This window comes from Eleutherodactylus coqui, chromosome 9 (genome assembly GCF_035609145.1).
Source record: "Eleutherodactylus coqui strain aEleCoq1 chromosome 9, aEleCoq1.hap1, whole genome shotgun sequence".
In the NCBI taxonomy this organism is placed as follows: Eukaryota; Metazoa; Chordata; class Amphibia; order Anura; family Eleutherodactylidae; genus Eleutherodactylus; species Eleutherodactylus coqui.
The window spans coordinates 116,711,050-116,738,141 of record NC_089845.1 but is presented as its reverse complement, the minus strand read 5'-3'; the positions used below and the strand labels follow the sequence as shown (position 1 = coordinate 116,738,141).

At 43.9% G+C, this 27,092-nt stretch overlaps 1 protein-coding gene across 2 annotated transcripts in view; it reads left to right on the top strand.

Moving 5' to 3' along the window:
- SNX31 (sorting nexin 31) overlaps positions 1 to 25,753 on the top strand; it is a 133,076-nt gene extending 107,323 nt beyond the window's left edge. For both annotated transcript variants that reach the window (XM_066578383.1, XM_066578382.1), the window contains exons 7-14: positions 1,633 to 1,720; positions 4,310 to 4,379; positions 6,950 to 7,042; positions 9,791 to 9,994; positions 14,286 to 14,375; positions 19,470 to 19,541; positions 22,268 to 22,302; positions 24,820 to 25,753. In XM_066578383.1, coding sequence (XP_066434480.1) covers positions 1,633 to 1,720; positions 4,310 to 4,379; positions 6,950 to 7,042; positions 9,791 to 9,994; positions 14,286 to 14,375; positions 19,470 to 19,541; positions 22,268 to 22,302; positions 24,820 to 24,823 — 656 coding nt within the window. In that variant the 3' untranslated portion in view covers positions 24,824 to 25,753. The remainder of the gene's footprint in view (positions 1 to 1,632; positions 1,721 to 4,309; positions 4,380 to 6,949; positions 7,043 to 9,790; positions 9,995 to 14,285; positions 14,376 to 19,469; positions 19,542 to 22,267; positions 22,303 to 24,819) is intronic.
- Positions 25,754 to 27,092: the final 1,339 nt, after the last annotated feature.

The following is a 27,092-nucleotide window of genomic DNA, read 5'->3' as shown; positions in this document are numbered from 1 at the left end:
CAGCCTTGAGGAGAACAATGCAGCTGTGATTAATCACATACTAGGCTCTACAAACAGCTCTTAGAGGCCCTTTTACATGCAAATCAAGATGATAGTGTTAATGGCCACTAACACTGTATGCAAATCGCAAAATGTTTCGTCATTTGAAAGACTGTCTTTGCGTGTAAATGGGCCTTAGGTTATTTCATGATGATAATGGGGAAATCTCTTCTTTTTTTCCTTTTGTTGAGACCCTCCACCACTTCTGTGGTCTGCTTTTGGACTTGTCCTGTTTTTATCAATGTCTTTCTGTAGATGGCGTCTCCAGCACTGAACACAGTGTTCCAGATAAGGTCTCAGCAGAGCTCTATACAGTGGGATCACAATCTCTCTCTTTCTACTGGTTAATCCTCCAGCTATACAGCCGAGCATCCTACTTGTTTTCTTGTTGTCTAACCGCACGGTGGACTAATTTTGAGGCTGTCAGAAATCAGATACAGCTGGATACCACAGAACCGCCAATATGATACTCGCTCTTTCTGATGATCTCTTCTCTCCAAGTGCATTATTTTGCACTTAGAAACCTTGAACTGCAGTTTCCATTGTTTTTACCATTTATCTAGTAAAGTTAAATCATTCTTAATGCTCAAGACCTCCCCATGAGTATCAACCCTTTTGCATGCTTTTTTTTCGTCCTCTGCAAACAGACAAATTTTAGTTATTAAATCTATGGAATTTATGAACATATTAAAAAGAATAGAACCCAGGACAGACCCTTGTGGTAAACCAAGAGAGCAAAAGACCAGCGCGCCCGTTCCCTGCTAGGACACATAGATGTGTTTATTATACACCCTCAGCATGGCAGAAAAAGGCCAGCGTTCTTCTAAAGTGAAAAATGTTAAGCTTTATTCCTCAGATCCATGCAAGAAAACGAGATGGCGTACATGTGTCAGGTATCTGTTGCGCCCTAAAGTCATAGCATTTTAACACAAGGGGGAAAAAAATCTTGGCTGTTCACACGGCTTAAAAGGGGCTTCTAGATATTAGGACCCCAATCAAGTTTATCCCTGCTCAATTAAGTCAACTGTCCAACTGATATTTTGTGTTAAAGTCTTTCTATTCACCATATCTAAATACGATCCCTAGTCAAGTCAAGGGTACTTTTACATGGGACTACTATCAGCCAAACAAATTGCTCAAACGAGCAATTTTTGACTTTTATAGTTGGCCCATGTAAAGGCGGGATCTGTTTTGTTTCAGCTCAGCGAAACAAGGCAACTAATACTTTTTTGCTCGGTATAAACAGGCAGTCGCTCCTCTTTGTGCCACTACTCACTCCTGAGTTTTTAAAGTTCTATTCAAAATGGCAGTGATGTAGGACGTTACATGTATTTAGTTATACTTCTCGATTTACTACTTAATGGTTGTGGTTTACTTTGTCTAAAGGTTAGTTATTTGTGTGGTTCCTTATATATATATTTTTTTAAACTTTTCATGTAGATCCAATGGAAAATTTAACAAAGGGGCGCTGATGAGCAATTTGGTAAAATTAAGCACAAAGTAGTCAACTGTCACAATTCCAAGGCTGTTCAGTTACATTTTCTTAATAAATGAATATTCATTACATACTGTGACTAATTCTTTTATCTGCAGTGATGAAGCGGGTTGCACCTTTTGAAATCCCATTTATAACTATTTGGAACATAAAGAACGATTCATTTCAGATTGACATCAGGAAGTGGTGAGTGTGGCAGGAAACTCATTTGTACATGTGTGCTTGAAATCCTCATGTGATATGTTCATAAGACTGGAACTTATGAGTGATCCCCTATAATACAGGACTACTAGAAATGAAATTCACTTTCAACGTTACATAGAACAAAAACCACTAAACAGATAAACGCACAATATGCATAGTAGCACAGAGTTGGAATGATGTTTTTTGCGATGGCAGCTTTTGTGACGTTGGCATCACATGAGCTCCTGTGGAGGTGAAGAGCGTGGGATGCTATACACAGACAGTGGTCAAAATGAGCTGTATAGTGGCTGAATCGGTGTGACTGCAGGGGCATTTGATTGCAACTAGCAGGGGTTGCAATCTGTAAGACAGGGAGTATGTTATCAGGCAGAGTACAGAGGGGTTTGATTTAGGGGATATGGTATGCCCCCCTGAAGAGGTGTCTTTTTAGAGCACGCCTGAAGTTTTGTGTGTCAGGGATTTCTCAGATAGTTTTGGGTAGCGTGTTCCACGGGACTGCTGCTGCTCTGGAGAAAGACTTAGTCGAAACGTCGCCATTTTATGGAGCAATAAAACCTTTTTTCTACAATTTCTACACCGTTGATGCTGCCGCCTCCTTGGACACCATTGCATTTATTTGGGGTTGGGTTCATGACCCCACAGGTGGCTTGGCATACACAGATTGGAACCTCTGCACTTAAGTGCATGTGTTAGGTGTGCTGCGGGACTTTCCTATTTCGGCTGCTCTGGAGAAGTCTTGGAGGCCAGAATTAGAGTTTCGAGTTAAAGGAGCACTTAATCTGATTTCATTAGCGGAGGGTTTGGGCTTGGTGGTGGATTGAAACGAGAGAAGCAATGTAGGGCGGCGCAGTAAATATTTGTAACTTGCTTAATAATTCTTGGAGAGAGATACTAAAGTTGAAAGCGTCTTTCTTTTGTAGTAACCCTGTACTATACCACTCAAAAATGTGGACACACCTGGATATAAAGCTGCCTATAGACATTAGGCTGCTGGTAATGGAAATGGCTTCAATTAAAAAGATCTTTAAGTGGGTTTAATTTATCAACAAATCTTCTAGTGGGCAGCCAGTCATTGTCTGGAACGAAGTTGGCTGTACTTGAAATTTTGGCTCCGTAATGGGATAAAAGGGCTTTCGCTTTTTATTATGAATGTTCTTTGTGGACAAGGAAGCCTCCTTTGAAAGAATGTTTCACTAAAGATCATTTGTCCGTTACCAGATGTCCCTGAATGTGTATGGCCCGTTTGGACACCTGTAAAGGGGTTATCCATGGATTATTAAAAACCCACCCAGAGTAGTGGAGTCGGTATAGTTACTTCCAGCTGAGTTTCAACGTGAAGTCACATAGTATTGCAGCCCCTCAGTTATCAATGCCCTCCTCACTGAGGGTTTGGCTGTTGGCTCATTATAAGCCAGCCCCTCTTTCTACCTATCGGCTGTTAGAAGGGGGCTGGTGTAGTTACTATAGTAACTTGACAAGACAGACTTTCATTAATGACCTCACCAATAATGGAGGAGCCACAATACCATGTGACCACTCTTCGGAACTCAGCCATAAGTGCCTGTTCCGTCTCCACTAAGCCAGGTGAGTTTCTACAAGCCCTGCATAACCCCTTTTATTGACCAATATGGACTAAAAAATGTGTTTGTCTGCAAAACGGGTGTTTATCAGACCACTGATTGATCGATCATTAATAGAGATGAGCGAACGTGTTCTTAACGAACACTTACGCACCCAGACACCGGCTTTGCCGAGGACTTCAGTGTCCGCGCGTAAAGCTTCGGGGGGCGCCGTGGGGCGGGGAGAGGCGCGGCGGCGCGGGCGGCAGCAGCGGGGAACAGGGGGGAGCCCTCTCTCCCTCTCCCCCCCACTCCCCGCCGCACCCCCCCGCGCTGCCACGGCGACCCCCGAACTTTTTTCGCCCGAGCACGGAATTGCTCGCAAAGTTCGGTGTTCGGGCGAAAAGGGGCGGAGCCGAACACGTTCGCTCATCTCTAATCATTAACCTACTTCCTAGTCCTGGAAAAAACCTCTAAATTCAAGGCAGAAAAAATTGCCTTCAGACATTACACAAAACTCATAAATTCCCAATCATTGCTTTTACTTCTTTGACTCTCATTGAACATTTACTGCAGCTTTAAGAAAAAAACCCTTTTAGTTGAAATGTAAAAACCCTTTATGTTACGTGCGAAAAAAAAGTCCTAAATGCATGTAAGTATAAGAGTATGTTCATGCGGCGGAAACATTTGTGAATTCCGCCTCTAAGCCATGGTTATTTTTGCCATGGATCTACATATAGATTGAGCCCTTGTGAATGGATAAAATCCGCTTGTGGCATTTCCAACACAAATTCGCGTAAAGAAGCTTCCCACAACACGGACTTCAAATCCACATCGCGAAGATAGCACTGTGGATTCCTATTCAAATAAACGGGGTGTGGAATTTGTACTAAAATTGACGATGTAAAAATAACCGACATTAGATGGTTCTGGGTACTGCAGCTAGCTTTACAGATTCCATCACAAATGCAACACCTTTTACTCCTAATCTCCTATATCCTTGTGCCCGCAGGTATATGACTCCCTCTACTGATGCTATATTAATGGGCTGCACAGCCGCTGTTGACTTACTCTATGCTCAGGTATGATGTGCGCCATAACAAATTATCCCACGGTTTGGTTGGCAATCTGTGGCAAATTACCCTCTTTAACAGACCTGCAGGGACAATTGGGAGGGGGACTTCTTAAAGAAGTTGCAGATTTCTGACTTTAAAAAATGTTGTAAATTTTTAGCTCCAGTCATTCTGCTTTTTGTAGCCTGCATTCCAATTAGCATAATGGGACATGGCCTCCCACGACCCATGAGATATTCTATAATTTTATGCCAGTATCTGCTATAAATTATTTAAGAGATCTACCCCAGCTCCTAGCTGGCATAGACCTCACATTCTGGCATCCAAAATGGCCGTACGTACACCAAATTTCTTGAGGTGCTGACACCGCACCAGCACTGAATGACTGTTGCACATACAGTGTCCATGCAATAGAGCGATATAATTCTTAAGGCAGTTTTCAAACAAGCATATTTTAAATTTGAATTTAATCTGTGTTTTGCAGGTCATAATAGTGAGATAATAAAAATATCTAGGCCTATCTACCTGTGCATTTTAAAAAAAACATTTTTAATGCTTTTTGTTCACATTTTGCAGCATACGTTAGTCTGTTTTTGATGGAAAATGTGCCTATAATAGTCTATGGAAAATGATTAGAATAAGGATACATCAGGATTTCATCTGTACTTGCTGTCATTGGTGATTTCTACCGAGTTAAAAATGCGTGTTTTTTTTTTTTTCTTTTACTCTGTAGAAAATATCTTCCTGTCCAGTCGCTACTCGGACACCTTTGCCCTGTGCCAGTCACTGCACTGGCTGCCCATCAAATACAGAATTCAATTTAAACTCACTACCCTCATCCACAAGGCCCTCCACAGCACCGCCCCACCCTACATTGCTTCCCTCATCTCAATCAATTACCCAGCCCGGACTCTCCACTCTGCTAATGAAATCAGACTAAGTGCCCCTCTAATTCAAACCTTTCATTCCCACCTCCAAGACTTCTCCAGAGCAGCACCAGTCCTCTGGAACGTGCTACCAAAAAATTTCCAGGCCATGACTGACACACTAAACTTCAGGCATGCTCTAAAAACTCACCCCTTCAGGGAGACGCACCATATCCCCTAAACCAAACCCCTCTGTACTCCGCCTGATAACATGCTCCCTGTCCTACAGACTGGAGATCCTGCTAGCTGTAATCAACTGGCACCTGCAGTCATACTGATTCCGCCACTATACGGCCTGACCACTGTCTGTGTGTATAGCATCCCTCACCTGTCCACCTCGCTATACCGTGCACATCTCCAGCCCCTTTACCTTCTGTATCACCCTATTTGTAGTATGTAAACTCGTTGGAGCAGGACCCTCACCCCTACTGTTTCCATCAATTGATTACTTCATGTAACCGTGGTTTTGTTTATTTCCCCTGTCTTGTAAGCGCTGCAGAATATGTTGACGCTATATAAATAAGGATGATTATTATTATATCCAATGCAGGCAAATACATATCTACTTTAATCTAGAATACATCTCTATTATGGACATATACAAATATGCTTGCCTGAAAGAGGCCTAACAATACTATACAAATAATCCCACAACCATCGCTTGGATGGAGACGAGTGTCGTCGTCCCCCACCCCCCTCTGTCCTAGAGAACTTACCTGAAACTTATGGGCAGCTAACCTTATTTAGTGGCCATCTCTATTAACCACACAAGCTCTTCCAGCTACGGAAATAAAAAAAAGTTTTTTCAGGGTGTGGCTATTGATAACCTATCCTCAGGTAATTGTAAGTGTATATGAGTTTTCTTTTTCTTTAAGTGCTGCACGTGCAATGACCATCACCACCCACTACATGGATCGGAGGGCTTTGCTTCTGCTCCATACCCTGGATGTTCTTCCAGGAAAACACACTGATCTAGCCTCCTCATAAGCTATCAATGTGTGATCAGTAGCAGTTTGACACCTGGTACAAAGCAGAAAAAAAGGGTAATGGTTCTCCAGTGAGAACTGTAGTCTTTCAATATGTCCCAGAGACAGTGGAGCACTTCTAAGCATGGTTGTGACCGTTGAATAGGGCTGAGCTGCAGTTCAAGGCACAGCGCCATATGTGGAGAGGTCATTGTGCCTCGATAAATGTTCAATGGGCCATGGCGCTGCAGTCCCTTTATTAGTAGTCTTGGGTGACTGCTGCTATCTCAACTTATTTGAACATTGCTAAAGTTGCCAATGTCAGACTACTATGCTTTCTGCAACTATGCCCCCAAGAGAAGAAAGCTTGAAAAAATGCTTGAAATACATACTCCTGTAAAGAAAAAAAACAGTTTAAAAACACTGAGAGGAGGAGTTTTTAGAGCTTTAATATGGAACATATTAATCGTGAAACCAAATGACGTTGTCTTGCCTTGGCCGTAATAGTTAGACCTAATTGGTGTCTTAACTTGAGCAACAAAGCCAATACTCATCTGGTTTTATAATCTGTCGGTCCATTTCATTTTTGGGGGTGCAGATGCTCGTAAATGGAGCTGTATGTGAACAGTCTTCATTCATTTAAACCATGCCATATGTTTTTTTAATTGTTTTTTGTATCCATTTACAGGCTGTTCAAGAATTGGAGATGAATTGGTGCAAACCAACAGAACAACAGACAACGGCACTTAAACATTTAATAAAAACAGATAATAAAGGAAAGGTACTTGTCTGCCATAGTCTTGCCTAGAGCTGTACCTCTAGTTGTGGATTGTAGGTCACTACCAAAGGTGTACAATTTGTTTTCTTTCTTTGCTTTGTATTGGAGCTAATGACTTGTGGGTATTCTGGTGGTTTCATATCAGTTGAAATGGGACGATGGCTCTGACTTTTTTTTTTTTTTTCTATAAATGTCTTCTTCAGATGAGTTTAATGTTCATCCCTTATTGTTGGGCTGGAATAGATGGTTCTATCTTAAGGCCCAGCTGTAGACTATGGACTTTTTAATGTGTTTTGGGGTTAAAGTTGTCCTGATTGGTGTTTGTAGGCCAATCAATAGCTTTTTAGAACAGGATGTCTATATTTTGTTTTGAATTTTTTTATGGTGGTGTCCAGGAAGTTAATCTCCATGAGTGGCTGAATGTCAGGTTTATGGTGGAGTGAAACTAATTGAATCTTTCATGGAATGTTGTTGTTCTTGTTCAGAGTTCATTAATATGATGACTACAATGTCATCAATATAGTGGAAATAGGCCAGTGGTTCAATGGAGCAGGATGCCAGGAAATCGTCTTCCAGTTTGGTCATTGATTTGGCGCATTATGGTGCCATTTTACTGCCCATGGCGGGTACAGTGAGTTGAAGATATTGCTTTACTAAAGGAGAAATAGTTTGTGTTTTGAGAATAAATTTTGTGAGTTGAAGTACAGAGTCGGAAGCAATCCGATGAGCCTCGGATACACCCGACAGATGATTAGTGCATCCTCCTGTTTGGATTTTGGAATATGAGGATTCCACATCCATTGTGTCTAGAATGGCATCATAGTGGACATGTGGTTGATAGTTTGTTGAGTAGATTGTTGGTGTCTTAGAGATAGCTGTCTGTATATCTTACCAATGGTTTGATAATGCCCTCTATCAATCATGAATTTTTTTCTGTGGGGGTTGCTATGCTTGAGAGAACTGGTTTCCCTGGGTTGCTGGGTTTATGTATTTTGGAAAGTATGTAGAATATTCCAACTCCCGGGATTCTTGGTATCGAGGACAAAAGTTTTGTAGACTCCACAGACAGACTTCTGATAATCCCTCTCAACTCTCACATGTTTTTGAGTTTGGTCTTGATCTAGTTTGGTGTAGTACCTTCTGACAGTCAGCTGTCTGCCACCTTCTTTCATGTAGTCTGATGTGATCTTGAGGACTTTAGCACCACCTTTATCTGCAGGCCTAACCCTTTCCAATCCAATTTAGGATTTGGCTCTTTTCTGTACTTAATGTTAAATGTACTTTTACTTCTGTTTATCCAGTATAGTAGACTATCTAAAGCAGGGGTGTCAAACTCATTTTCACCAAGGGCCACATGAGGCTTATGGTGACCTTCAAAGGGACGATTGTAAGACAGTAAAGTTAGGGCCTGTTCACACAAGCGTATTTGCGTACATGTAATATGCAGTGAATAGAAGCCATTGATTTCAATGAGTTCATTCACATGAATGTATATTTTCACACAGCATGACCTATTTTGTTGCGTACTGCGCACCCCAAAAGGCCATTGAAGTGAATGGGTCGCACAAATATGTGGTGAATGCGCAGGAAATCTATGTATTCACTGCATATTTGCTCACCATTTCAGTGGGCCCATCTGTGTTCTTTTTTGCACGCCCAAATACGCAGGCATAAGCGATTTTTCGATTGCGCAAATAAACCGTGTATTCGTGTGATAGAAATAGATTAAGCCCATGTGAACGAGCCCTAATAGTGACGCCTATAGTGGTCGCAGTAGTAACAATGAATCTGATAGTAGCCCCAGTAAAAATAGCAACCCCCCACCACCACAGTGGCCCCACAAGCAATAGCAACCCCCCCCAGCACAGTGGCCCCAGTAGCAATAGCAACCCCCCCACCACAGTGGCCCCAGTAGCAATAGCGAACCTTCCCCGCCCCCTCAGTGGCCCCAGTAGCAATTGCGAACCCACCCATTCCCCCCTCAGTGGCCCCCCAGTAGCAATAGTGACCCCCCCCCCTTTAGTTGCCCCAGTAGCAATAGCGACCTCCCCCTCAGTAGTATTAACCCCCCTCAGTAATAATAGTTCCCATCCGCCAACTGTAATACTTGCCTCCTCCTCGCTGTCAGCGCTGCTCCCCCTTCTGCTCGCGCTGAGCCTGGGTGCACTCTGACATCAGTGTTTGCGCCCGGAACGCTTCCTGCCAGAGTCCTCCCCTTTGGAACTGAGGAGCAGGGGACTCTGGGGAGAAGGATCCCGATTGCAAACTGACGTCAGAGTGTGCGCCGGGATCAGCGATCAGGCGTGATTACCAGCTAGGGTGACGCAGCTTCCGGCTGGTAATCGCTACAGTCAGTGGTGAGCCGCTGACGGCACGCCGCGGGCCACGTAAAATGAGGCAGCGGGCCGGATTCGGCCCTCGGGCCTTGTGTTTGACACGTGGTCTAAAGGAGTCAATATGTTGGTCCAAAGTGGTCTTTTAGGCAGGTGTGAGTGTCCAGTCAAATTTCTTCCCCCTACCCCCAGTATCTCTTGTGTTTGGTTGTTTATTCCTCTTTATCATGAAAGAGCTTTCACACAACTAGGTCTTGTTCATAAAGTGCAACTTTTTTAAGCCATATAATTTCTCCTGTGTTCATCATCTGCTTGAATACACACCATGAGATGTGGATAATAATAATTTTGGGATGAATCTTACTGTTATGCGATTGATAGTGTTATATATCGAGATTCTTTCTACTTTGTATTGCAGTTCTTGGAATTGATGCAACAAGTGGAGCATTACAACTATCAGAGGTTGGACCCTTGTTCCTCAGATTACTTAGATGGCACCACCATGGTCACAGTGTCTGTGGGAAACGATGAACTATACTGCAGCTTTCAGACGTCTGACAACAAGAGTGAAATTATCCGTCTTCATATTAGTAAAGTTACTCGCTGGCATGTCATGCATTATGTAAGTAGTATCCTCTAGGTGGAAAAGCTTTCATGGGTGGTTGATGTTGGCTAGGGTAAATGAAACGCAACATTATAAGGCCTTGCCCACTTTGTCCTGCAACATGACAGATCTATGGTCTGCAGATCTGCTATATGGGGTCCATTGCTTGAGATATGCCTCCATGAAATACCATAGTCTCCCTGAGAGACAATGAATTCGCATGAAGTCTCCATATGGTGGCACTTGGTGTTCCTATTGGTCCGTTATATGGATCTGTAAGGACTCCATGCGCTGTCATATACAAGGTCAGTGGATATGGCTTTATCATATGCAGGAACCTTTATTGGTTGATAAACCAATGTGTAAAATGAGCAAAACTGTTGTACTGTAGTAAAAGTATTTCAGTAGCTAAAGAGATCAAGACTGGTTTAAAGATGTTTAATGAAACGGGTTTAGCTGCTCATTAACCTTAATACACTCCCAGATTAGTTTAGTTCTCCATAAAGGATGAGCGTCATCTGGGTGTGTTACACTGAAATGAGTCGACCTGCTGTTTGAAACCCTTTCAGCATCTCCATGCATCGTATTTATATGTTCCCGGCCTACCTCTTCCCCTTGCAGAGAGGGGCAGCATATACCAGCCGGGGCGTAAAAACCCGACCAATATATGCCTGTCTGAATAAGCCCTAAGGTTGAATACACCCGAGCGGAAATTCTACAGTGATATTGCACACGGAATTTCTGCCGTTGCATGCTGCAATAGGGTTGTGGACAGCTGCGATTTCGACCGCAAAAAACTTGCGCGATAACAAAATCGCGGTATGTCCTATTTCAGCGCGAGCCTCGCTGAAGGCACCGGCTCTGCATTGCACATGTGCGGCTGTGCACCAGCTGGCACATCCGCAGATCAGAGCGAAGACGCCAGACAGGTAAGCCGCGGGTCACTGCAGGCGCATGGGTCGCATCCTGCTGCGAAAATCTTGCATTCGACCCAGCCGTCTGCATTCACCATATAAGAACTCTAGTGTTCATATTATGGGAAGATATATTTGAAGGAGATGAGCATGTAGAGTCTGTATGGGTAGACCTACATGGAGGGAAAACCGGTAATCCTCTGTGTTTTCTATAGGCTACCAAATGTATCAGAAGCCAATGAGGTAGTTATGGGGGACTTGACTATCCGAAAGCTGCAGATCTCACAAAGGAAACAAGTTTCTGTCAATAACTAAAGATAATTACCTTACCCAAGCTTTACGGGACCCAAGAAGATTGACGGCCATTTTGTACTTATTAACAAACAGACCTGATAGAATATTAACAGGGGTGCAGGCTGGGGGGCACCTGGGAAATAGTGACCCTAATATAATCCATTTTCACTTGTTTTCAATAGGGAGTTTTATCAGGGAGCTGCAAAAATACTAAACTTTCGGAAGGCAAAGTTCAATTAGCTTAGAGATGACTGGTATAATGATGATGTCCTCAGAAATAAGAGTACAGACAATAAATGCGGAACTTTTTAAAACTATCTTAAATACTCTGGTTAGGCATAGGAGAAAAACAATATGGCTCAAAGATGTAATGGGGCAATAACCAACGAAGAAGCGTTTAGACTCCTTGCCAAAGAGTAAAATTAACCCTAAACTGTTGTTCAGCCATATAAATAGTAAAAAGATTAAAACCTAAAGTAGTGGCCCCTTAATGCCACAGGACGTACGTTTTATGCCCTGGCAAGGTGGTAGTTAAGGTAACGGGATGTAAACTTATATCCTGTGGATGGCCCGTGCCATTCCGCAGAGGGAGATGGCTATGACTGATAGCCGGCCTCCCACTGCAATAGCAGGCATCGATGAGAAGACCCATCTCCCTCTCTTAATCCCTTACATGCCGCGATCAATGTATATAGCAGCATGTAAAGGGTTCACAGAGGGGAGGGTTCACTCCTATGGAGCCTTTGGTGTGCAAAGGCGCACTAAAATAAAGCATGCTGCTTGTGTTTTTTTTTTTTTTTTTTTTAATTTATGGGTGTGAAATGTGCACACAAAAATGAAGATGAGAATGAACCCATTGAAATTAACTGTTTCTATTCTTTGCATATTGCGTACACAAATACATCCGTGGGAAGCCGCCCTAACCTTGAAAAAAAAAATCTAGCGCAATTTATGTTTTCCCAAAAAATTCAAAGTTTTTTTTTTTTCCATAATACATTTATATGTTACCAAAAATGGTACCAATAAAAAAACTACAGTTTGTCATGCAAAAAAAAAAACAAGCCTCATATGGCCACGTTGATGGAAAAATAAAAACCTTTATAGCTTTTGAGAAGTGAAGAAGAAAATTTCCCATAAAATTGTTGCATCCGTAAGACCAAAATAGGCCATGTCCTTAAAGGGGTTGTCCCGCGCCGAAACGGGTTTTTTTTTTTTTTCAACCCCCCCCCCCGTTCGGCGCGAGACAACCCCGATGCAGGGACGTACAGAAAGCTCACCGGAGCGCTTACCTTAATCCCCGCGCTCCGGTGACTTCTATACTTACCTGTGAAGATGGCCGCCGGGATCCTCTGCCTCCGTGGACCGCAGCTCTTCTGTGCGGTCCACTGCCGATTCCAGCCTCCTGATTGGCTGGAATCGGCACGTGACGGGGCGGAGCTACACGGAGCCGGCATCCTGCACGAAAGGCTCCATAGAAGAGAACAGAAGACCAGGACTGCGCAAGCGCGGCTAATTTGGCCATCGGAGGGCGAAAATTAGTCGGCACCATGGAGACGAGGACGCTAGCAACGGAGCAGGTAAGTATAAAACTTTTTATAACTTCTGTATGGCTCATAATTAATGCACAATGTATATTACAAAGTGCATTAATATGGCCATACAGAAGTGTATAGACCCACTTGCTGCCGCGGGACAACCCCTTTAAGGGTTAAAAAGTAATGAGGGAAAAAATTTTGTGGAGGGTGATAAGAAGGCAAGTCTGTTTTTTCGACAGTGTATTTATTCTCTCAGGAAAATTAAATATAAGGTGAAATGCAGAGTTATAAAGTAAACTCTCTATTAAATGTCACACTTTAAACCAGGAATCAGTTCAGAGCTGTCTTAAAAAGATTAACCCTTTGCAATTCAATTTTGGATTCAAGGTTTCCAAGGGGGCTTTCTCTTTCTGCCATTATACAATGACGCCTCCTGGAGGAGGTTTCATTATATTATGGGCATATTTCAGAGGAGATACAGTTGGTGCCTGACTAAAAATCAAAGCAATCATAGGCTCCAAGTGCTGCCACAACATTCTGGTGCACCATGTCTTATTGGTCATGATTTCACACTACAGCTAGAGAATAGAGATGAGTGAGCATACTCGTTAAGGCGATTTACTCGAGAGAGCATCGCCTTTTTCGAGTACCTGCTGGCTCGTCCCTTAAGATTCGGAGGGGGGGGGGGGGGCGCGGGGGTGAGCCGGGGGGGTTGCGGAGGGGATCGGGAGGGAGAGAGAGATCTCTCTCATTCTCCACCCCGCTCCCCTCCGCCGTCTCCTGCCCCCCCCCCCCCCCCCCCCCGAATCTTCAGGGACAAGCCAGCAGGTACTCGAAAAAGGTGATGCTCTCTTGAGTAAATCGCCTTAACGAGTATGCTCGCTCATCTCTATTAGAGAACAATCTGAAACATACCTCCTGTCTTCATAAGAAGTATGTTCACTCAGAAGAATGACTAGAGGTAATGATTTAACCACCAATATATAAGTTCAATTGGATTGCAAAGTAACCTTTGGGAGTAGCTACAAGAGAAGTGGTCAGTACTTGGGGCTGAAACCTTTAGACAAGTTGACCAACAGAATGCTGCATGTTTGCACTGCTGTCATCACTACCAAGAGAGAAAACATTGGGGAATCAAGGTTCATCCGTTTGTAAAAATATAAATAAGTACAAATCTTATCTGCCTAAATAAATCTGTATTTGTGTTAAACTACGGCAGCTTTTGTTCCATTTAAAAGGACTTGGGTGGTGTATTAACATTAATGAGCAGAACTGTAAAAAATGTTTTACGTGAATGACTAACTGGTTAAAGCAAGACTTAGGACCCCAAAATGAGTGTCTCCAGGCTTCCAAACTACTGTTACTCTTTTCAGCACACCATGCCAGGAACAGAGACCTGCCAAAACGAAGACTTAGAAATCTACTAAAATGGAGATTAGTAAAATTACAGAAATTGTACCCATTCAGGAGTTCTGTCCCAGTTCAGTTTTTGAGACTTTAGGCATATGCTATAATGTAACCTCTGGATGTAAAGGAGAAATGTGATGTGATTTACTTATTTTTCAGCAACCAAAAAAGACTAACGACCAACAGGAGTTCAAATTTGGGTACATGGATGACCAGTTCCTGAACTGGATTACAATAAGGACAAACCAGGTGTGTTGGGGAAGGGGGTCAACACAATGGAGAGTCTGTAGAACACAGGGTGGTGGGGAGGAGCACATACACTTCCATACGTGCTGTCAGAGTGTGTATATCATAGAAATGGATGAAGATAAAGTGTTCATTATGTAATACGGCGTATGCTTTCCATGGGTTTTCTGGACGTGGCCACAGATGGCAGCATTGCCCTTGGAACAACCAAAGTTTACAATGTTGCTGAAGCTTAAATGTAAACGATTGCCCCAAACATTCTAAGTGTAGTTCTGTTGTAATACATACAGCAATATTGAAGTGGGGTTATCTAGTAACAGGACAACCCACCTTTAGATGTAACCATTTACAATATTCCCAAAGGGTTCTGGCATTATTAGAAAATACCAACACATAAATTGCAGTGAGGTGACCGGGTCACTTATTTCTTGTCTGTTTAAATGGATAACAAAGATTTTTATTTTTCCAATCCATGAATGTTCATCACGGTATAACGGGGGGGGGGGGGGGGGGTTCACCTCTCCTATTGTGTGGGACAAGACGTTCAATAGGTTCATGGCCCTTATTTGTCGCCAAATGCACTTATTCACACAGGCATATGAAAGTTGCATTTGAGATTCTGGGGCTTAACTTGCATCGGACAGCGAACGCACAGTGTCCATGTGCTGTCCGATTCCCGTGGGTAGCAGACATGCCGTATCCAATTCTTGATACGAACCAGAATAGGACATGCAGCGATGATAAAAGATATTGGGGGGGATTTATGAAGGTTTTACGCCGAGGGCTGCTTGCACATGAAGATTGAGACCTGTAAGCCTTCTGCACCAGCCAGGAGAAGGGCATGGTCATACCGACAGATTTATGCATACACCATGTATTAGGGGATATTCTACTAAGCCTGGGACAGGCAATGCTGGGTTTAGTAAATTTACCTAATTGTAACAAAAGACAGCGTCAATGGGCAAATTTAATTTGTGGAAATAAGGACTGTGGAAGAACAGGACTGCAGACGATGGGATACACATATGATGGCGGACTACTGGTGACCGTGGAAGAACAGGACTGCAGACGATGGGATACACATATGATGGCGGACTACTGGTGACCGTGGAAGAACAGGACTGCAGACGATGGGATACACATATGATGGCGGACTACTGGTGACCGTGGAAGAACAGGACTGCAGACGATGGGATACACATATGATGGCGGACTACTGGTGGCCGTGGAAGAACAGGACTGCGGACGATGGGCTACACATATGATGGCGGATTACTGGTTACCGTGGAAGAACAGGACTGCGGATGATGGGATACACATATGATGGCGGACTACTGGTGGCCATGGAAGAACAGGACTGCAGATGATGGGATACACATATGATGGTGGACTGCTGGTGAAACATCCAGCGCGAATATCCAGGAATATCTCATCGCAGGAAATCACAGAAATGTAGTTTCATCGACCTCTCTCAATGAAGAAACCTTTCTGAACTTGTGAAGAATACGCTCACTTCTGTTTTTTTAACACTTGGTTGTAACATGAGCATCAGATTGTAGGACCTGCAGTGATTGTGGATGAAATTCCAGATTGTCTTGGTGATGTAAGTGATGAACAGAATGATTGATGTCACCAGGAAATAAGGACTGTGGAAGAACAGGACTGCGGACAATGGGATACACATATGATGGCGGACTACTGGTGACCGTGAAAGAACAGGACTGCAGACGATGGGATACACACATGATGGCGGACTACTGGTGACCGTGGAAGAACAGGACTGCGGACAATGGGATACACACATGATGGCGGACTACAGGTGACCGTGGAAGAACAGGACTGCGGACAATGGGAAACACATGATGGCGGACTACTGGTGACCGTGGAAGAACAGGACTGCGGACAATGGGATACACACATGATGGCGGACTACTGGTGACCGTGGAAGAACAGGACTGCGGACAATGGGAAACACACATGATGGCGGACTACTGGTGACACATCCAGCGCAAATGTCCAGGAATATCTCATAGCAGGAAATCACAGAAATGTAGTTTCATCGACCTCTCAATGAAGAAACCTTTTTGTTTTTAATCGTGTTCAATGCTTCTTGGGATTTATCTTCAGATTTTAATTGGCAGTCATTACATGTATAATGCAATGTGTGTCCATGTATACATTTATATGGTGTAGCAAGCTGGGTGCACTTGCCTGCGGATCGCCAACTCTCAGACCGGAATGGGCACAGATCACGTAGAAGTACTCTCTGGAGAGACAGATTTCCTTTAAACCTGGCTCCTGCCAGTCTTTATTCGCAGTACAACCAACATAAACAGAGTTCATATAACGTTCTTCAACAAAACATAAAAGTCCACGTACACACCCCACCTGGGTGTTAAGGTTAGGGTGGTCGTCCCTGTCGGGCTCTGGCCTTTCCTAGGCCACCGGCCTGCCGCAGCTTAACTCTGCTGCACAGGTCCTCTCTGGCTCTCTCAGCCAACATCTCTCTGGGTGTAGCAGGAATGTACCCTTATATCCAACTTCCTGACCACACCTATGGGCGTTTTCCCTTTTCTCAGGCACCAGAATGCCCGTCTGTTGCCCCCTACAGGCCATTCTCTGTAGTGCACCTCTACAATGGACAGATGTCCTATCTTAATAAGCAGAGCTGATAGATTCTGAAAATTTTTATTAGTTTTTCTCTATGACCCCAAAATACCCCCAAAAGTTCTAAACTTTCAGTCACCAAAATTGTGTTTCTCAGTGATGGGATCATGTTGACAAAACTGCATCAAACTGCTGCCTGGCTTGGAGTAAGCTCTTTGGGGTTTGCGATTGCCATATAGGATAAAGTCATAAACCCAAACTACTGAAAACGCATCCTTAAAGACCCCACGCTTACTGAGGACACATGCAGGAAATGCCACATGGTGGAGAAAACAATACAACACACCGCCTCCAATTGCAGCTCTTGGCACAAACAGATTATTTGCACAGACATCATCAAATAGCAAATGTAATCCACCAAGAGCTTGTAGACAAACTGAGACGCTCATATTCCATACTACAAATACACTCTGCACACAGTCCAAGAACACAACACCTACTACAATTGAGCCATAGTCGTAGACAAAACAATCCACCACAACAGACCAGATATGACACTCATTGACAAACATAGCAAAACCTCATACATCCTAGACAGACCTAATAAAATACATACACTGAGAGAACCAATAAATACACTGCACTTGCGCAGGAGGTGAGACGCCTGTGGAGGATGGATGGGGTACTTGTTGTGCTTGTCGTTCTTTCTACCACTGGGGTTGGACCACATGCACTACACAAGTCTACAAACTTTACATCTAGACAATATATTCATGTTGCTGCAGAAAGCAGCCAGATTAAATCCATGTCACATTGTCAGGAAGTTTCTAGTCCTTGATGCTCAAACACGCAGCGGAGGGGTAGAGAAAGGCCTTGTCACTGGGATCTGACATCTTTTCCCCTAGGGGTAGCTCGGGACTCGACCAAGCTACTGCTGGGGGAGATCATAGAGGTAGTAACCGGGGGCTACCTTAAGTCCAGTTGTCACTTGTGACGCCACTGTTCCGTCCTCTGTGGCGGATCGTCCAGAGGAAATAAAGTAGTCTACACACAGGGCAACTTTCTGAACAAGAAACGGGAATGCTCAGCTCTGTCTGTTTTACTGCATACCGCTTGAACATTAAATTTAAACAAACCGTTCTAGTGCAGGAACAACAAGCCAAAGTGGTGTAACAGGGAGGATTCTCAGCGCATCAGAATATTCCACAGTCCAAGTTATCTGTGAAGTACCTCTCCCAGCTCTCTGTCATCACTCACTCTGCTGTTTCTTTTGTCCCTTTGCTATGGAGCGGTTCCTTTTACTCCCAGCGCTCACCAGAAGCACTGAGGACTCCTGGGGTGTTTAGGCCCAGGCTGAGCACCAGGCCATCGCTTGACCTTTTCCATGCCCCACACACAGACTGACTCGTCTGGTGTGTGTGTGTGTCGGGCTCTCCCAAACTCCTTACTTCTCTGACTGACTACCTAGACTCCCTAGTGTTGTGTGTGTGTGTGTGTGTAATATATATATATATATATATATATATATATATATATATATATATATATATATATATATATATAATGTGTGTGTGTGTGTTATATATATATATAATCTCATGTGACTCACAAAACGTTACATTTTTTCAGACAAGGCACCACATACCAGACATTAACTCCTGTTAAGTCCTGCAGCCATGCAATCCACATAAATCTAATGCATGCCACAGATGTGACACAAGACAGACCGAACACATTATGGAGGGGCCCCACTAATTCTAGGCCACTACATATTCACCCCATGTGAACATACATGTAGGCTGCTGTGACACCGGTCGTGTGGCTGAAGATGACTGTATAGTCATGCAACATTGCACACCAATGTAAGTGAATGCAGTCACATTACTGCTCTCAAGTTCTTATGACCAAACTATCACAATAAATCTAGTGAGTCTAGATTTCTCATGAGCGTCTGGTCATGGTGGTTTGCAATGCAACCAACTTAATTCCAATTGGATTGATATGTTGCAGGACTATAGTAGGATTTTTGGCCATGCAATTGAATAATAATCTTTATTTGTATAGCGCCAACTTATTTCGCAGTGCTTAGTATAGTGCTTGGTATAGCGTCAAGTCACTGTGTAGCGCTAGCCTAAGGCCTCTGGCACACTAACGTCTGTGATCCATGTGCTGTCCCTTAACTCGTGGCTAGCACCTGGCCCCATAATAGACTTTGGATGTTTTTGTCCGTGTGAAAAAAAACGTATTGCCTGTATTACGGATGCAAAATATGTCCATGCACAGCCTGTGCGTAAAGGCGTCCATGTGCTCTCCAATGCGAGTGTTGCCAGAGTGCCTTCAGGCACAATTCACAAAGACCAGAAGTATGCTGGAGGCTTTAGTTATGAAAGTTGTAAAACTCCTAAGGGCTGTCTAGTGAACTCTTACATGAGCGGAGGATGATATGACATAATCTCTTAATAACCTACCGGTATCTTGTCACTTTTTCAGGCATTTTTGCTAAGTACGTGGTTAAAAAAGATGCTGAGTGAGCAACCAGTGACTAAGGAGAGCCTGGAGATTGTAAGTAGCAGCATAGAATTGTCAGCACCTATCTAGGGTGCATTCACACGTTCCGGAAACGCTGCGGGAAAAACGCAGCGGAATCCTTTTACTTTAAAAATGAATGGGATTAAAGCAAATCCTCTTCGTATGTAGAAGAAAAAAATATTGCATATTTTCTGTATTTCTTACCTGCGGATCTACTGCGGAAGATCTGCAGCATTTCTGCAACATGTGAATGCACCCTTAAAGTGAACCTGTCAGTTAATGTGATTACAGCCACCAGTATGCTGCTACAGTGCTTGCGAACAACTTCCTAACCATGTCCCTGAGTGATACAGAGTTTATACTTTCATTGTCAAAAAAAATCAAGCGAGCACAAGGAGTTGTTGGAATCAAATGGAACTTTGTGATTGTAACATTAATGTAAGTGATTACAATATCAGAGCAAAAGGATAATTTATTGTGAAAAACTGAACACCTGGAGGGAGGCTCTAGTACCCTCTTGTACTGCCTCTATCTTGCATACAAGATGTGATACGACCAGGTATGGAGGCTCTAGTAACCTGTTGTACTTGCTCTAGCTTGGATACAAGATGTGATATGGATGGGCATAGAGGCTCTGGTACCCTGTTGTCCTGCCTCTAGCTTGGATACAAGATGTAATTCGGCCAGGCATGGAGGCTCTAGTACCCTGCTGTACCGCCTCTAGCTTGGATACAAGATGTGGTACAGGTGGGCATGGAGGCTCTAGTACCCTGTTGTATTGCCTCTAGTTTGGATACAAGATGTGATAGGCCGCAGGATACCATACAGAACCTGTATGCCTCCATGCCTGCCCATATCTGTCTACATTTTGCTGTTGCTGAACCTCTAGATCGTGCAAACTTGGTGACTACGTAGGTCACAAATGTGATAGTGTTGTGGGGGCTCCTGTGACATCCTTGTGCGTGCAGCCAAGCATTAACCTGATGACTCTTGGAAGCTGCCATTAGAGGAGCACATGTGGCTGCAGGATGTCCTGAACATATCGCTGAGCTGTCATCGTCCCTATTACCACTACTAGGGGGGAACCGACTGTTGTATGTGATTGTCCCCCAGACCATCACAGCAGCGGGGGGGGGGGGGGGGGCAGTGTGACTTTCCACAGCAAAGGCAAGCTTGAGGCGCTCACTCCTAGGTTTACAGAGGCAAACACTGCTATCTATACCCAAACTATACTTTGAATCATTGCTGAAGACAACCCAGTTGCATTCTGTAGCAGTCCAGTTTCGCCGTACACTACACCACTGTAAATAGACGCGACGATAGGTAGGCGTCAAAGACAATACACGTAATGGGTGCCGTGAGACCAAATGTCATTTAGCCAAGCACCCGGAAATGGTTCCAGCAAACACAGGAGCCATGATGGTGCCGGCTATCTCTGGATGGCCGACAATGAAACAGTTGAAGCTGCTCATGCTTGTCCGATGATCCTCTCTACTGGTGGCCCATCAAGCACGTCCTGATCATGGCCATCTTGTGTGCATGCACTCACACATCCACTGGTCCCAACACCATCGAACAACCCAGGTGGCGGGCAATTTGTCAATACGACTATTCAACTTCTCACATTCTAATACTGTGCTCCCTCTTAAAAGCTATTAAGTAAGTGAAAACTCTTGAATTGCGTTGTAGGGGCGTCTAGTGGTCAATAAAATCTACACAAGCAGAAAAAAAGAGGTCACTACAGACAAGGAGCCTCTGAGAGCCCTTTTTTTTTTTTTTGAGCTCCCTGGTCGGCTGATCGTGCTGCTCACCTCACCACCGCCTGCCCTGCAGCCTCCGGACGTGCACTTACAGGCGTTCCTCAGCTCCTCTCTGCCTCCACTTGTCCCCGCTGCGCCGGTCTCTTATGGTGGCTCAGCGCCTCCACTCCCCAGTCCTGTGCACTGTGCCGCTCTGGACTCTAAGGTGGGGCCGGCTGCAGTCTCCCCTGTGCTCCGCTGCAGCCTCCGCCGTTGGTATGTCCATGGCGCTGTTCCCCACTGCCGCTGTGCCTCCCTGCTCCTCCGGTCCTGCAGCCCTCAGAGAAGGCCCCCGTCGCAACAAAAACAACACCCAACGCAGACACCAACGAGGTGGCTGGCTGGTGAGGAACACTGCTGCGGAGGCACGGACCAACACGGTGACTAACCGCAATGCGGTAGGGGTGTGACAGGGCCATCCCTCTATGTAAGCCCTGTCATATCCCTACCTTCTGGTGGCGCCAAGATACACTAATACCCACCACTGCAGCACCATCCAGATGACTTTGTGTAGTGAGGTGGCTTAACAACTTTTCTGCCTGATGGTAAAGTATGGGATTTATAGGAACATGGTTAGAAAGTTGTTCACAAAAGCTATTGCAGCATGCTTTTAAAAAAAAAAGAAATATTTTTAAAAATTCTTTTCATTTTCAAGTAGTACAACCATAAAGTGCTCAATAATACAGAAGGCAAGGGATTTTTTTTTTCTTTTTGTAACCACTTCGGTTGCACAATATAACAATAAAAAAAGAATGTAAACAAAGTTGAGTATTCTGTAAATGCACACGTCTAGTGCGGCCGAGCGCTGTTGTAGTGACTCTTAATTACGTGGACTTCTGTTATGTCATACCATATATGAAAATCCAAAAAACTCGCTGGTTTGCTGGTGGTTTTATTAGTGACCGGTTCCCTTATAAATCAATTGCATTGTATTTGTTTTATTTTCTTTTTTTCTTTAAGCTGGATAACAAGACTTCAGCAAATACTAGAAAAAGGTATGTTCACTAAAAAAAACTAGCATCTGACAAATAAGTAAATAATTGTGTTATTTGAATGCTGGCCATATTTACATTGGTGGGCAATGATCAGTAATTATCATCATCCTTAAAGGGGTTGTCCCGCGCCGAAACGGGTTTTTTTTTTTTTTTAAACCCCCCCCCCCCCCGTTCGGCGAGAGACAACCCCGATGCAGGGGTTAAAAAAACAACCCCCACAGCGCTTACCTGAATCCCGGCGGTCCGGCGTCTTCATACTCACCTGCTGAAGATGGCCGCCGGGATCCTCTGTCTCCATGGACCGCAGGGCTTCTGTGCGGTCCATTGCCGATTCCAGCCTCCTGATTGGCTGGAATCGGCACGTGACGGGGCGGAGCTACACGGAGCTACACGGAGCCCCATAGAGAAGAGGAGAAGACCCGGGGTGCGCAAGCGCGGCTAATTTGGCCATCGGAGGGCGAAAATTAGTCGGCACCATGGAGACGAGGACGCTAGCAACGGAGCAGGTAAGTATAAAACTTTTTATAACTTCTGTATGGCTCATAATTAATGCACAATGTACATTACAAAGTGCATTATTATGGCCATGCAGAAGTGTATAGACCCACTTGCTGCCTCGGGACAACCCCTTTAAAGGGCTTCTACCCACTAGCGTTTTTTTAACACTGCAATATCGCTGCGTTTTTTTGCTGGGACTTTCTAATGTTAAAATCGCATCGCTCAAAAATCGCAAGTTTGTGCTTTTGCGATTTTTAACATTAAAAAGTCCCATTGAAAAAACGCAGCGATATCGCAGCGTTAAAAGCCCTTAAAGGGTTATTTATTCTGATCTAAGCCAATTGTAGCTGTTATGGACTACTCCTCCGTAGGAGGTGGCCAGGAGTATGGAAACAGATGAGCTGGCTGTTTTAGGGAATGCTCACATGTAACGGAAATGCTACAGAATTTCTGCAGCTGCAAAATTTGTCACATTTCCGCATTCAAACACCTCCCCCCTCCCCGTTCCAAATCCACACTGATGTGCAGACTTAGACAAGGAATCCGCTACAGATCTTGTTTTGGAGGTCAGCTGATAGGCTGGGACCCGCGCCTTGGTTCCCTATTGACCACTAATCCTGAGGATGGGTCGGGCATGAGAGTCTGGTACCGCTTCCTGAGCTACGTGTGTGTGCGGACTGCCTCTTGATCCTTCTGTTTTTCGGGTCACATGCTTCCATTCCTCTGCTTCTAAAAGATCTTTGAACAAATTATTAAACAGCATGTATGCAAGTACTTGGATGAGAATGGAGTAATTAACCAGAGCCAGCAGGGGTTTGTAACAAGCAAGTCATGCCAGAGTAATCAAATCTAATTTTCTTCTATGATAGAATCCCCAACTGGGTTGATCAGGGGAATGCGGTGGATATAGTATATCTTGATTTTTAGTAAAGCACCTGATAAAGTATTTCATGCCATCCTTATTGGGAAAATGAGCAAATATGGGATGGACAAGGCAATTGTTAGGCTAATTTCACATAGGCTTGCTAATGTGCGATTTAATTTCAACCCCCCCCCCCCCCCCCCCATCCTGCAAATATGAAGTTTTTGACACAAAAACGTGTCACGTCACTTCGCGGAGTGTTTCCCATTGTTTTTAATGGGAAACCTCGCATAGCACTCATGTGCACCTCACACACCGTGAGATGCTTTGCTGGCCACATTGAAAACAATGGACGAGGCAATGCCCAAAGCTAGGATAGGCCACAATTTTTTTTTTCGCACCGCATTGTGGGAAAAAAATCCGTTATGTGTATGACTCCATTCAAAATGGGCTTCATATTAGTGCATCTCGCAACGCACAAATCTTGTGTGGTTTTTCTCGTGCCATGTGAAAGCGGCCTTGGGTGGATTCACAACTGGCTTAGTGATCGGGCTCAAAGAGTGGTCATAAGTGGCTGCACACCCAAGTGGAAGAAGATATCAAGTTTGGTACCACAAGGCTCAGTCCTGGGCCCAGTTTTCTTTATTAATAAATGATCTACCTGAGGGAATTGAAGGGAAACTGATCTACTTTACCGATGACACAAACCTAGTAGGGACAGCTAACACTTGAGAAGAGAGAAGATTCAAAAAGATCTAGACAAGCTTGAACACTGGGCCATAACTAAGAGAGTGGTATTTAAAAGGGAGAAAATGCAAAGCCCTACATCTACAAGAAAAATGAAAGCACATACAGAATGAGAGAAATTGGGCTAAGCAGCGGCAAATGTAAAAAATAGACTTGCGTATACTAGATCACAGACTGAACCTGAGTCAACCGTGTGGTGCAGCAGCAAAAAAGGGCAAGCTCAATTCTCTCCTATGTCCCAGCACAGTAGCATGTTCTGCCTTTACTACATACTCCATCATAGTTGTTCTGATATGAGCCAGTGGTTTTACAATCTGTAGTTAGTTCTCAACCTTTGGTGACTCTACTCCCATTATGGCTGTATTTGTAGCTGTGACTTATGGTAAATGTCTGTATTTTTGTATTCACAGATAACGTCCCTCAGAAAAACGATTCCTTTCTTCCTACATAAGAAAATGATTTGTCGGATTGATCGGACTGTAGTTTTTCTACACGCTCTAATATGAAGGATTGCACGAGGCCAACGTTGTGCTCCGCAACGTCCCTTTTCTATTCATTGTACTCTTTCGTTATGTTTTAACTCAATTAATCCTGACCTGCAATTTTTTTCAGCTTTTTCAAGTAAAACTAATGTTTGGCAGAAATCATTGGTGGCTACACTGCTAAGGGATACAGTATTAAGAAAATGGTCCGTTTTGTCATGATTTCCTTCCTATATAAATACTTTATTACATGTATATAACAAGACCTAGAAAAATTTAAAGTGAGAAAAGTAACTGTCACATCTATGTATGTATATTTTTGTATACACGTGTGAATGCAACCATCCATTGCTTAGTTGAAAAGTAGTTTTATGTGTAACTTCTATACAAAGCAGATTCGTGTCTGCAGGAGTACTCTGCAACAAGTGTGGGAATGTCCTAAGGAATAGTCAATACTGCCATACAGTAGCAGATAACAGTAATACACAGCACCTAAATAATAAAGCAGTAAATACTAAGCTCTGCACTGAATACAGATCATTGTTATAGGGGCTGCCTGGGGCTTTACTATTGTTAACCGCTCCTGATAGGTCAACAATAGTTGATCAGCGGGAATCTGCCGCTCTGGATCCCCACTGATCCGCTCTTATAGGACCAGCTGGCATTGTAGACAGACCCAGAAGCAGCTAGACCTGTCCATTGTGTAGCAGCCTGGGGTTTGCATTGCAGGTACAGCTCCCACTAAATTCAAGCCATGATTAAGAGCTTCGCTCAAAACCTATAGGCCTGTCTTATATCCTATGCATGGTTTTTACTCTGATTTGATTATGCACGCGGAATAAAGTTATTTTCATATTTTGGACATGTTGTCCTCATTTTATGGTGTTCATTACTGGTTTTCTCTATCCATGCCCTCAGTGGTAGAGGGTCAGTAAGGCTGGTGTCACGCTAACATATTTCGGCTTAGTGTTTGCGTCCATAATATAGATGTGTGTCCCAACCTGACTTTGGGGCAGGAGCCTCACAATCGGGGCAGGACGAACTTCATTTCTCCTGGCCGGGGATTAAAAAATCCCTGCCTCCTAGAAGCGCTGCCTCCAATTGGCTGAGCGCAGGGACCAATCGGAAGCAGTGCTTCCAGGTGGCGGAGATTTTTCAATCCCCGGCCAGAATAAATGATGAAGAACAGTGCCGGAGAGTCGGAAACAACACGTGCCGGAGCCCTGACAGCGCTACTAAATGTATTTTCTTTTTCCCTAGCAGCTAGGGCTTAGTTGCAGAGTAGGGCTTCTATTTCAAGCCCTTCCCCGAAAATCCCTGCTGGGATTGCATTCATCCTATTGCTTTCAATGGGGCCGTAGCAGTGCCAGCCCCGTTGAATGCAATGGGAGACTAACACTGCTGTGACAGCGGTAGCAGTAGGAATACCCCGCTGCTTACAGGGGGACATTTGAAAGGTGCTGCCCAGAAGCACCTTTTAAATGTCCTGCTGTAAGCAGCGGGTATCTATTCCCAGTGCAGGAGTTTCCATTAACACCTGCTTCCATAAGAGTGAATGGAAACTCCTGCCGGGGCCCACTAAGATAGCCAATGTCCTATCTTTTTTAGGTACGTGCAGTTTTGCGCTGCTACTCCCGCACATATGAACACTTCGATAAGAACCCAACACATGCTCATCTGACCGAGCCCTACAGTGGATATAATACAAGATATCAAAAGAAATATAAAAACCTCAAGAAAGAGATCATCAAAAGACATAAAGCATAAGAAACAAGATATAGTGTACAATGGTATATCAGCAAAAGACAGAATAGCAAAATCTTCATTGCAACTGCCAGATGGGTGCAATCCTATCTGGGCGCCGTGTCGATTTCAATCAATCCCACAGGTTGAGAGTAATTTATCAACACCGCGCCATTGTGGATCTTCCATTCCTTTGTCTGAAGTAAACGTCTCTACCACGGATGATGCTCCATGATATTTCTACAAAATTATCCAATAAGACATTTTATAAGCTTTTTCTTGACAAATGATTCGCTTGACAAGTTCCATTCTATTGCTTTCAATAGGTTAATTTATATGAGTGATTTTTTATTTTTTTATTTTTTTTTGCCTGCACTGATGCCACAATTCTTCAATCTCGCAGTTACATTTTTCACCCATTACTTTCTACGGGAGTAAAAAAAAAATTGCACTTCACC